The sequence below is a fragment of the Polypterus senegalus genome, chromosome 18 (assembly GCF_016835505.1).
Source record: "Polypterus senegalus isolate Bchr_013 chromosome 18, ASM1683550v1, whole genome shotgun sequence".
Classification (NCBI taxonomy): Eukaryota; Metazoa; Chordata; class Cladistia; order Polypteriformes; family Polypteridae; genus Polypterus; species Polypterus senegalus.
The window spans coordinates 56,619,807-56,632,749 of NC_053171.1; the positions used below are offsets into that span (position 1 = coordinate 56,619,807).

The window sequence follows — 12,943 nt, forward strand, 5'->3', positions numbered from 1 at the left end:
GTCAATCTGTGCAAGACACCAACTCTGCCTCTAGTAAAAGACCTCCAGACTATCACACTCCCTCCTCCATGTTTGACAGCTGGTGTCACACACTGAGGAACAATCCATTCATCAACTTGACAGCATACAAACATCTTGCATGACAAACCCAAGATTTCAAATTTGGATTAATCAGTCCATAAGATCTTCTTCCAGTCTACAGTAGTCCACAGCCGGTGTTTCAAGGCCCTATGTTGTCCTTCAATGAATGGCTTTTTTCCTGCCACTCGCCCTGTTAGACCTGCAGCACAAAGCCTCCTCTTCACAGTAGACACTGACTTGCTTTTTTCAACCTGCACTGTTGAGCTGTGCTTTAAGCGGTTATGCTCTGAGGTGCCTGTGATCACACAAGCTGATGACCGTCAGAAACTTGTCTTCTGATTGCGTTGTTACTCTGGCTCTGCCAGATCTCTTCCTATCAGAGTTTCTTCCAGTTTCCAGTTGCCTTTGGGTTATGTAGGACATGACTGGACTCACTGACACTTAGATTTGTTTGCAATTTCCCTAAATGAAAGGACTACACTTCTAAGAGTAATACCACTGTCTTATTTCATTTGTTAAATTAAATTTTCTTGCCATTATCACTTGGAATATCATCCAAGTAGTACTTCAGAGTATGTAGTAACAGTCGGTTCCAACTCTGCTTTAAGACAGACGTTTTTTAAGTAATCAACAGAAGTTTGGACACCTGTGCAAATTGTTTCAACTTGCAAAGCTTACATTTACTTTAATTGCTGCAGACATCTGTAGGTTGTAATCTATTAGTTGTTTCCTGATGAAGGCCCATTTGTCATATTCTAAAATTTCCTTTTTTCATGTTTTGCTAATCTAAAATTTAAATGTAAACCTCTGACGGTTTACTGCTTACCTTTTCACCATTTATGAATGGAATGGTTATTCATGACCAGAATAAAAGGATGTGTCCAGATATGCTAAAAGCAGCAAATGACTATACAAGTATATTATTGTTGTATGAAGATATATCCTTAATACTGCATTTTTCAGAAACTGATGCAAGTGAAATCCTAAAGTTGGAAATGCAGCAGATATTCTGTTAAATAGAAAAAGCAACTAGGCTTTTCAATACACAAGGGGAGGTCTAAATCAAGACAATACATCTTATGAGAAGGACATAGGAGTCACAGAGTCATCACCACTCTCTATATCATGATAGTGTACAGAGAGATCAAGAAGACTAATCGGATGTTAGATTACATATCAGAATGTGTGGAGTACAAGGGAGGTTATGCTTAATGTAAAGCACAGTGAGACTTGACCTGGAGTACTGTGCACAGCCTGCTCTCTATATTACCAAAAAAAAAATGTAGCAGCACTAAACAGATTCCAAAGGAGATCATACAGAGATGTAGGACAGAGTGGGTACTGCCCATTCTGCTAGGTTTTTATTTGCACAAAAAAACCTGTTAAGACAGCAGATTTAACAGGGATAAAGAAATCCAGCTTTACCTTCCCCCATCCTACATTCCAAAGAGTGGCTGAACTGCAGTTCGTACCAGTATCAGCCTGTACTTCATCTGATCTAAATAAATAAATAAATAAATAAATAAATAAATAGATTAGAGCTGAACTAACATATCTGCAGAGGCCCCTCTTAGACCAGAAGGCATCCAAATGCACACCCAAGTGTAAACAAAGAGCTATAATTTCATGAGTAACAATTGTGATGCCTAAAATAACACATTTACGATAAGGCACCGATTTTGTAATTGAAAGGGACTTTAATACAACCACGAGAGGCTACACCTTCCTTCAAAAACTAGCTGCACTTATCTCCAGTGGTGGAAAAGCTGCAAGCACTCACTGAAATGACCTCCTGCACACTCTGAAACCTAAAACAGCTAATGAACAACTCTCTCTTTGAGGAGCCAAAAGCTGGGATTCACTCTGCCAAGCCAACCTGTGTAGAAGAAACCAAGTCCAGTCTGAGAAGACTAAAACAAACTATTGCTTCAAGAAAAGAACTTCAGCATCTAAACTCATGGTCCAGAAAAAGTAATGCTTTTCCATATGAAGTTGCAGAGGACATGGCAAATAGCAGCCTAACTGAGAAATGCACAGCACAGCACACCACGAACAAAGAACCATGTCTCAAAGAGAAAGGTGCACTCCAACACAAGAAAAAACTTCCACTTAAACCCGGAGCAACAAACCTTAAAACTGTTCAACTGTGCAAAAATAAAGTAAAACTCTAAAAAGCCAGTAAACAACCAGCATCTTCTGTGTTATATGTTTGTCCTACAAAAATAATACAGTCGTGGCCAAATGTTTTGAGACTGACCCAAGTATTGGTTTTCACAAACTTTGCTGCTTCAGTGTTTTTAGATCTTTTTGTCAGATCTTTCTATGGTATACTGAAGTAGAAGTATAAGCATTTCATAAGTTTCAAAGGCTTTTATTGACAATTACATTAAGTTTATACAAAGAGTCAATATTTGCCGTTTTGGCCATTCTTTCTTTTTCCAAGACCTCTGCAGTTTGCCCTGGCATGCTGGCAGTCAACTTCTGTGCCAAATCCTGACTGATAGCAGCCCATTCTTGCATAGTCAATGCTTGGAGTTTGTCAGAGTTTGGGGCGTTTTGTTTGTCCACCCGCCTCTTGAGGATTGACCACAAGTTCTCAATGGGATTAAGGTCCGGAGAGTTTCCTGGCCATAGACCAAAAATTTCAATGTTTTGTACCCTGAGCCACTTAGCTGTCACTTTTACCTTATGGCACGGTGCTCCCATCAATGGAAAAGGCATCGTTTGTCACCACACAGTTCTTGGATGGTTGGGAGAAGTTGCTCTTGGAGGATGTTTTAGTCCCATTCTTTATTCATGGCTGTATTCTTAGGCAAAGTTGTAAGTGAGCCCACTCTCTTGGTTGAGAAGAAACCCCACATGACATGAATGGTCTCAGGATGCTTTACTGTTGACATTACACGGGACTGATGGTAGCACCATTCACCTTTTCATCTTTGGAGAATCTTTTTTCCGGATGCCCTAAACAATCAGAAAGGGGATTTGTCAGAGAAAATGACTTTACCCCAGCAGTCCATTTTATGTACCTTTTGCAGAATATCAGAATATTGGCTTCTTTGCTGCCCTTCTTGATGCCCACCAGGCCATCCTCTGAAAGTCTTCGCCTCACTCACACCGGCCTGCTGCCATTCCCGAGCAAGCTCTGCACTGGTGGTGCCCGCAGCTGAATCAACTTCAGGAGACGCTCCTGGCTCTTGCTGGACTTTCTTGGGCGCCCTGAAGCCTTCTTCACAACAATTGAATCTCTCTATTCTAATTCAACCATCATGACAGAGTGATCTCCAGCCTTGTCAACACTCACCTGTGTTAGCATGGGGATCACTGAAATGATGTCAGCAGGTCCCTTTATGGCAGGGCTGAAATGCAGTAAGAAATTACTTTTTTTGGGGTTAGGTTAAAGAGGGACTTGGCAATTAATTGCAATTCATCTGATCACATTCTGGAGTAGATGCAAATTGGCATCATAAAAACTGAGGCAGTGAACTTTATGAAAATATTTGTGACATTCTTAAAACTTTTGACCACGACTGTATATGCAGTTATTTCTAGAAATTCTCGGGTTTATCAAAAAGTTGTACAGTATTATAAGTTATGCTGATACAAGTTTAATGGATGAAGACCATATCCTACAACAGAGAAAGATAAGGCAAATAAAGTAGGAGCCTTATCAAATTATTAGAATATACTGTATGCTAATTACAGGCATTGCTGAAGGCAAAACTAATTGATTAATTAACCAAGTTAAATTCTCACTTTTCCTACAAAAGTATGAGCTATGAGGAGAGACTGAAGGAGCTGAACCTTTTCAGTTTAAGCAAACCAAGATTAACAGGTGACATTATTGAAGTGTTTAAAATTATGAATGGCAATGCTACAGTGGATATCAACAGGTACTTTAAAATAAATTCTTCCATAAGAATATGTTAGAAAGCTTTTTTTTTTGGGGAATGGTGAGGATGCAAGGAATAGAGTTGGAGAAGGTGGATGAGTTTAAATACTTGGGATCAACAGTACAGAGTAATGGGGATTGTGGAAGAGAGGTGAAAAAGAGTGCAGACAGGGTGGAGAAGAGTGTCAGGAGTGATTTGTGACCGACGGGTATCAGCAAGAATGAAATGGAAGATCTACAGGAGGTTAGTGAGACCAGCTATGTTATATGGGTTGGAGACAGTGGCACTGACCAGAAAGCAGGAGACAGAGCGGAAGGTGGCAGAGTTAAAGATGCTAAGATTTGCACTGGGTGTGACAAGGATGGACAGGATTAGAAATGAGTACATTAGAGGGTTGGCTCAAGTTGGACGGTTGGGAGACAAAGTCAGAGAGGCGAGAATGTGTTGGTTTGGACATGTGGAGAGGAGAGATGCTCAGTATATTAGGAGAAGGGTGCTAAGGGTAGAGCTGCCCGGCACGAGGAGAAGAGGAAGGCCTAAGAGGAGGTTTATGGATGTGGTGAAAGAGGACATGCAGGTGATGGGTGTGACAGAGTAAGATGCAGAGGACAGAAAAACATGTAGTTCAAAAACAGATGTGACACACAGCTAAAATTGTTGCACTACTGACAGAGTAGCCAGCAGGAGAGATGGACGGAGTGTAAGCAGCAGGTGTTGCTTTCAATTCAGTCCCCCTTATCCCCCAGTACAAATTTCAACCAAACTTCAAAATCAGTGATGTTTCACAATCAGGGTTTGCACAGCAATCAACATCAGACCTCACCCTCCTTCTCTATGGATCACGGAGGTTCAAATTTCATTCTCTAAAAAATACACACTTCTCCTGCAGCAAGGAACCCGGAAGAACACACATTTCTGCAACTCATTCACAAGTGACAAATTCATGCACAATGCTCGATTGTTCATATCCCAGAACAGAAGCACTAGCTAATAAAATGACCTGCAAGTGACAGCACACTGAAAAGACACCAATTGTGCCACATTAAGTCAGACATCGCACCTTGCTCAATTTTGGCAAATCACAAAGCAGCCTTCCTCATTTTCGTACTGCCTAAAATAAGAACCCCTGACCTAGGTGAATATGACAGACAAGCTAGTTGGTCTGGAGGTCCTGTTCTTGTCAAAATGGTTCTAATATTGATTCTGGTATCTACAGCCAACTTATTTTTAATATACAGTGCCCTCCATAAAGTTTGGGACAAGGGCAAATTTTTTTCTTGATTTTTTCCCCTACTGCTCCACAGTTTAAATTTACAAATAAAACAATTCAGATGTGATAAAAGTGCACATTGCAGATGTTTATTTAATGGTATTTGCAAACATTTCAGTCAGACAATGTAAACAGAAATTAAAACATTTTTTCTACATAGTCCCCGCATTTCAGGGCACTACAATCTTTGGGACACAGCAATTGCTGGTATATTAAAGCCGTCATATTTTTTTCTCTGTCACATATCTCTTGCATGGAATGACTGGTTGAAGTCTGATTTAAAGACATCTCCAGGTGCCGAGGGTCTTCTCTGGTGATGCTCTGCTAAGACTATAATTTAACCTTCTTCTGCCCCTGTTTGCCCATACAGTATAAGTTTTCTTTTCAGCATATGGAAGGCCTGCTCAGTTGCATTTAAACTGGGTGACTGGCTTGGTCATTCAAGAATTTTCCATGTTTTTGCTTTGAAAAACTCCTGTGTTGCCTTAGCAGTATGTTTGGGATCATTCTCTTATTTGGCGACATTTACTGGAACTTGAGCAGATCAGATGTTTCTATACACCTCAGAATTCATTGTGCAACTGCCATCAGCAGTTTTATCATCAATGAAGTGAAGTGTGCCCAGACCTGTGGCAGCCATACATGCCCAAGCCATTACACCTCCATCATCATGTTTAACAGATGAGGTGGTCTGCTTTCAATCTTAGGCAGTTCCTTTTTGTCTCCACACTTTGCTCTTGCCATCAACTGTGATGCAGGCTAATCTTTGTCTTGTCTGTCCACAAGACCTTTTGTCATAATTTTGCAGGCTGTTTTAAATCCTTTTTCACAAACTGTAATCTAGCCATCCTGTTTTTGTGGCTCATTTGAGATGTGCATCTTGCAGTGTGCCCCCTGTATTTCTGTTCATGAAGTCTTCTGCTGATAATCATCTCCGACACATCCACATCTGCCTCCTGAAGATTGTCTCTAATCCGTCTGCACAGGTGTTTGGGTGTTTCTTTACTATAAAGAGATTTCTTCTGTCATCAGCAGTGCAGGTCTTCCTTGGTCTACCAGTCCCTTTGCAATTACTGAGCTCACAAGTGTGTTCATTCTTCTTAATGATATTCCAGACAGTTGATTTAGGTCATCCGAAGGTTTTATTGAGGTCTCCAATAGCTTTATTCTCATTGTTCAGCCTCATAATGGCTTCTTTGACTTTCAATGGCACAGTTCTGGTCCTCACGTTGAACAATGGTAACTGCAGACTCCAAAAGGATAGCAGCAAGCCGAGGTATCTTACACCTGCACTAATGAAACCCACAAACACCTGACACACCAACAGTCCTAAACATTATGGTTCCCCTGAAATTGGGGGACCATGAAGAAAAAGTAATGTCATTTCTACATGTTGTGACTCAAAAAATAAGCAAATACCCTTAACTGAAAGTCTGCAACATGTGCTTCAATTATGTTTAACAATGGAGCAGAGGAGTCACTCAAAGAAAAATGTGTCTTTGTCCCAAACATTATGGAGGCCACTGTACATCTCAAAATCAGTACGAGAGAGAGAGAAAAATTTCCAGGACTTGCATGTTAGCTTACATTCAAGACTGGTTCAGTCAGGGTAAGGTAGTGTTTCCGTGACATATTGGAGTTTTACAAGGAAGCAACAAAACCTTTTTTAATCACAGAACAGTAAAAGATATCATCTTGGCATTCAAACAACTTTTTTTTTTCCAAAAAAGTACCCTATGAGAGGCTTATTGTTGAACTTTCAGGAATGCAAGCTAAGAATGTAGATGGGTGCAGTATTAGCTTAAACACAGGTTAGGTTGCAAGGAGCATTTACTTTCTGTTTAATTATTTATCCGAGCTCAAAAGCAATGATAAAGAGGCGAGTCAGCCATTGCACTTTCTTTAAATTTTACTTCAAGAAAGTAACAGTGTACAATCATTCGGATAAAATTTGCAAATCATATACAACAAAACTTCAATATCAACCTTAAGATGGAAAAAATACACACCAGATTCTCTATGCAAGAACCTAGACCAACCCCCCTCCATTTTCAAATAATCTATAATATCAGTTACTCACTAAAGGTATAAAAAGTGAGTTAGGATTCTTCCAGTTAAACACAATAAGTCTGTGCGCTAAAAGTGTGCTGTAGGTTTTTAAAATCAGTTTGTCCTTCTCCACTTTAGGCCCTTCTGGGAGTACACTAAATATCATTGTAATGGTTAGGAATGATTACAACACCTAGGCTGTTTGAAAAGTATTTAAAGACTTTTGTCCGAAATTATGTTAGTTTGATGCCTTCCCAAAAATATGACATAGTGATGCTGGAGCTAGAGGTCAAAACTTGCAAGTTGCCAATGCTCCCGAAAGACGCTAGACGGAAGTAAATGAGATCAGGACGTGAATGTAAAAGGGAGTAAATGCAAAAGGTGCATCTACACACAGTTTTAAATTAGAATGCTGTCCACCTAACAAATCAAGCAGCATGTACGGTGCTTGCAAAATGTAATCAGGGACATTTTTAATGGAGGAACACCCGGAACCACTAGGGGAGTTCTAGGGTAGAGCAATGATCTTGGAAGTGATTCAAGACCCTAGCTGAAGTAAGCCATTTTATGGCCAGAGATAAATCAAGGCTTAAGGAAATATTGTTGCAAAGGCTCAAATGAAGGAAGGAAGGTAGAGGAGTGTGAGCAGAAAGAGACATGGAAACATGAAAACAGAGATGGTGTTTAAGGCAAAGGTTTTTGGTAGCCTGAAGAACTAGTAGGATGAAATACATTTTCCAGGCTTGAGAAAACCTATACTAGTCCTTTTTGTATAGAAAATTGAAAATACATCAGGCTGTTCAAAATAATTCAAATTTGCGTTTAGCATTTTATGTATTGCAGCAGGGCTTGGAATTGAAGTGCATAATATCAGAGGACAAAATTGGATTTGCATTGCGTTTCTAAATACTTAATCACTTCATCAGCATGTGTGTCACAACCATGTCCTTTCTTGACTTTTCATAAATTGCTACACTGCAAATGCCCATGTTGTAGTAACAAAAATAATAAATACCACAAACAGCAATGCAAGAGATGTACAAGATAAATGTCTGTGCAGGTAGGGTGGTTTTTTTTTAAAAAAAGCGTCATCTGCTTTCAGATGTTTAGTATGTTAATAAAAGAAGGAAGAGAGTCTGGGCTAAAAATATGTAGGTTTACTGGAATGAAAAGGAAGTCAGTACCTCTTAAAATAAGGCAGTGGGTAGTCCAAATTTAACATTTAGTACAAAAAAAATGTAAATACAGTAGCATCAGCCTCCAATGCCAGATAGGATAATATATCCACAACAAAATTAGCCACTATGGGGAAATAAAGAATGGAAAAAATATATATGCAATACAACTCCACAGTTATACAGCGTTAGCCCATAATGCATTCAAAGAAATTTGCATAAGTAGATATATCTTTCCATAAGGAGAATGGACCCTTAACCCATTCCTCCCCCACCCCACACTCCATACATACACACACACACACACACACACCTCCCTTTTCTTACACATCCTTAATATAAACTGAAAAAAAAAGAACTATTCGTGTTAAAATTACTGATGTTCTGCTAAGCTATAGGTAATGTTCAGTCTTTTTTCTTTCGGCTGCTCCCATTAGGGGTTGCCACAGCGGATCGTCTTCTTCCATCTCTTCCTGTCCTCTGCATCTTGCTCTGTCACCCCCACCACCTCTCTCACCACATTGATAAACCTTCTCTTAGGCCTTCCTCTTCTCCTCTTCCCTGGCAGCTCTATCTTTAATGTCAGTATGAAAGCTTATTCAAAAACATACAAAAAATTTGATTGCTTTATTTTGCTTAAGAATTGTATTATTTCATAAAGATACTGCTTGCTGCTGTCAGTATCATCATACATGCACACGTTTCAGTCATCTAGTGACGTGGCAGCTGTTGTGGGAGAGATTAAGCACACATGTAGTATGCAATTAAATGACACGAAGTGAACACAAGTTACAAGTATACATTTAGTTTCAATCAGATTAATGTTCAGTAGGTACAGATGCTCTAATGTATAGGCAGAGTGATAGTATTGAGCAGTTACTTCTGCATCACACTGCCAGGGTCTGCATAGTATTTTGAAATACTGTAGTATTTGAAATTTCTCAACGTGCATTTATGGATTGATTAGAGATTTACACTTTATTTATCACATATTCACACACACACAGGGGGATTACAGTGAAATGCACCTCAGTGAGCAGCCCATACTGGCAATAAAATTAAATATACATTAAAAATGTAATTTTTAAAAACACTAAAGTCATTACATAATACACATTAGAGTTAAAGTTGTTAAGTAGTTAATAATAAAAAGTATAGAAATAATAGAAAGGCTATTTTACAATTTTGTGGAATTGACAGCATTTGTTGCTTATATTAACAGGAAAATGAAGTTCCCTCAGTCTTTATATATTTGAATTTGTGGCAAGGCATGCCCCTGCAAGATCTTAACCACTTAAACTGGCTGTAGAAAGAATGAGAGAAGTCCTTCTTGATCCAGCTACCTTGGTAATGTACCATTTTGAATATTGGTCCTGTAGAGATGACAGTGATAGCGCCATGATGCACTGTATGGTCCATTTGTAATACCTTGAGTACCACTGACTGTGCTTAACAGAGTGTGATTTCCTGTTTTAATGTGGAGTACTGGAAATTGGCCAGTAATACTTCTTAATTAACAAAACATATTTAGTCCTTTATGTGCAGTGAAAAAAATTACATCCATCCCCAACCCATGCTTCCAAAGATTCAAGGTATGAACACAAACTATTATGTCACCAGATCACACCCTTTCAAAAGATCTATAGTAAATAACTGCATTAAAACTCAACAGATGCTTTATTTATAGCTTTCCGTTAGTGTTTTGCAGACAGCACACACTGTTCTGATTGGCTGTGCCCTGCTAAGGTTTGGTGTACTGTCCACCACATTTGCTTCTCATCTTACACCCACTGCTGCTGCGATAATCACTGGCTCCCTGTGACCCTAAACTAAGTGGATTAAATGTACCCTTCAGCCCCTGTAGGATTAAAAAGGTACAGTATATGCTGATAACAACTGTTCAGCTCTTGTCAATTGATTGAATTCTATTTAAAATTCTTTCACAACAGCTGTCACTAGATGACTGGAGCACAGACGTACACAATGTTACTGAACACGGCAGGCAGTATCTTTATGTAATGATGGGAATAAGATTCTATAGTTCAGGTCGTACTCTAGCCATATGCCTTTGTTTTCTGTAAATAAAGCATTCAGTTTTCTGCTATTTTGGTAGGTAATCAGAATAGGAAATTTGACAAACTAATTTTTTTTATATATATATGCAGCCTAATGTACAGTCAAGATTTATATATTTTAATGGAAGCACGTCTGAAGTTTGCCTTCCAGGTTCAAATGAGGTGTGGTCCTGATGGTAACATCTCCCTTTACTCCCAAACCACCTGAGAAAACCACCCATGAAGGGAAACTGACTCTGCCCCTTGTGGCCCCCCTGCTATCAAAGAAAGATGGTCCTGGCATGGCACACCTCACTTAGGAGAGAGCAGACTGATGACTGGGGCTCCTACCTGAATTTGAATTAACACAGATAAAGATCAAAGAAGCCTCTTGTTTAAACTTTTAATTTGTTTTTCATTTTTGATTAGTTGAACGCACACCTGTCTTGATTAATGACTGTGTAAATATTAAAAGGGGTGACCCAGTTGGCGCCCCAACAATTCCTCCACAACCCACAACCAGTCTACGCCCTCAGTTGACGATATTCACATGGTAGATTTCTAAATGAAAAAATTAAGCCTCCACAATAAAGAAATTAATTTCCTTGTACCTTTCGGAGAGGAACCTGGAGGTTGTGCAGTCATGCTGAAACTAATATTAGATCCTGCCCATCAAATTAATCATCTTCACCAAAAGAATGAGGAGCCAAAAATCTGAAACAACATCCAGTATTTTATCAGTAAAATAATTAAAAAACACACAAATAACCATCCTTATTAATCTTCCACCTAATCCAATTTTATTTATTTAAATAGACAGTGACAAAAATGTATTTTACAAAATTACCAACGAGAACGTAACTGTATTATTTGTCACTGGTTTGAGTTTCATATGAAAAATTGCTAATTGTAAAAACATGTGTATTCTGTCTGCCTTGAGCAAACAGCCAAATTCCCCCCCCCAACTCTCACTTATCTGGGCTCAAACTGGACTGTGTTATGAATAATATGGTCTTAAAAGTAATGGTGCCAGATCAGTTCATCAAGCAATGCCACAGAGGAACACCATTTTCAGTTGTCTTAAACAATCAGCACATGAAGGTGTCAGGGAGATCCTTCACTTATGTCAAGAACAGGCTCCCTAAAGAACCATGAAAAGGTAACAGCAGATGTATAAAATACCAATAGCTTTATAATTTTAAAAGTACTCTTGTTGCATACAGTCACACAGGCTAATTTCAGGTTTTGCCATATCAGTCCCTAGCCTGCTGGGTAGCACATCACACATTAAAGATTTGTTTTTCCCCTCCTGCATATTAGGAACTTTTTCAAAGTTCAAAAGAACAAATTTAAACATACAAAGAACCATTCACAGAATTACATTTTGTTTTTTTTAAATAAAGCTACAGTTCAATGAGGAACCACTCAACAGTCATTTTAGAACCTTTATTTTAAGGCCCCTTTTATTAACATGAATGGTGCCAATTAAATGTTATACTTTAAAAAATTGTTCAGCTGTAGACATATCTGACAGGATAGATAGATACTTTATTCATATGGGGAAATAAACTTTGCAGAAGCTGCACAAATAAATAAATAATAAACAAAGAACACACACAGAACAGTTCTGACTTGGATAACTGAGTGCTGCTGCTGTTAATAACAGGCTTGTAAGTAAGAGGAGGTCAGACCTACTTGGAATGAACCAAAGATGTTATATTTAAATTCACTACTAACTGGATAACATAGAGGTGCCGGACTTTCAGATAAATCAAGCAGCTCATTCTTGGTTTTTTTTTTTTTCTTTCAAAAACCTGAATATTAGAACGTTACTACTCGATCAATAACTTAACAGATCGTTTCGAAGTAAATATAATACAAAAGAGGAAAAATAGCAAAACAAGACTGAGTCCCCATCCATTATTTAGTTTTTTTATTCAAGGTATGTTTGAAGAAAAAAAAAAACCACACACAACAAAAGTAGTCAAGTTCATTTGTGTTGTTTCGAGCACGGACACTGGCGTCCCGTCCCGGGCAGTGTGCGGGTTTACGAATATTATGTTAATAAACTAAGATTTTCCAATTATCATAGAAGATTTCTTTTGCTGTTATTTGCCGTAAAAATAAATAATGTATGCGTATGCTACCAAATGTACATAGCTGTCTAGGTCTTTTAAATTATTATCTAGCAATTTACTGAACCAGTTCCTCGGCAACGTCGGACTCGGAGCAGACACCAAGCGATTGGATGGTATTTGTTTATTATTTATGTTTTGCTTCCTCTTGCTGGAATCGTGGGGAATAAGAAGCGGATCGTACAATATAAAACAAACATTAAACGTTACATTTTTACCCGATTTGAAATAAAATCAACAGAGGAAAATTAAAATAATCAGCTCGCAAGTGTGCAGCCAATGACCATCA

General features: G+C 38.6%; 1 protein-coding gene and 1 long non-coding RNA gene across 5 annotated transcripts in view; both read right to left on the reverse strand.

The window, feature by feature from the left end:
* The window catches only part of arhgef11 (Rho guanine nucleotide exchange factor (GEF) 11), a 209,432-nt gene that overhangs the window by 195,573 nt on the left and 916 nt on the right, over window positions 1–12,943 (reverse strand). The window contains exon 2 of one of the 4 annotated variants that reach the window (XM_039742338.1): window positions 11,131–11,233. The exons of 2 other annotated variants lie outside the window; for them this stretch is intronic. In XM_039742338.1, the coding sequence (XP_039598272.1) occupies window positions 11,131–11,164 (34 nt within the window). In that variant the 5' untranslated portion in view covers window positions 11,165–11,233. Of the gene's footprint in view, window positions 1–11,130; window positions 11,234–12,943 lie in introns of those variants that run through there. One more of the 4 variants, XM_039742339.1, reaches the window with a different exon arrangement.
* On the reverse strand, window positions 2,710–3,776 carry LOC120519170. The gene is made up of 2 exons (XR_005631404.1): window positions 3,383–3,776; window positions 2,710–3,042 (listed from the first exon to the last, which is right to left on the reverse strand). It is a non-coding gene; the product is annotated as an uncharacterized LOC120519170 (long non-coding RNA).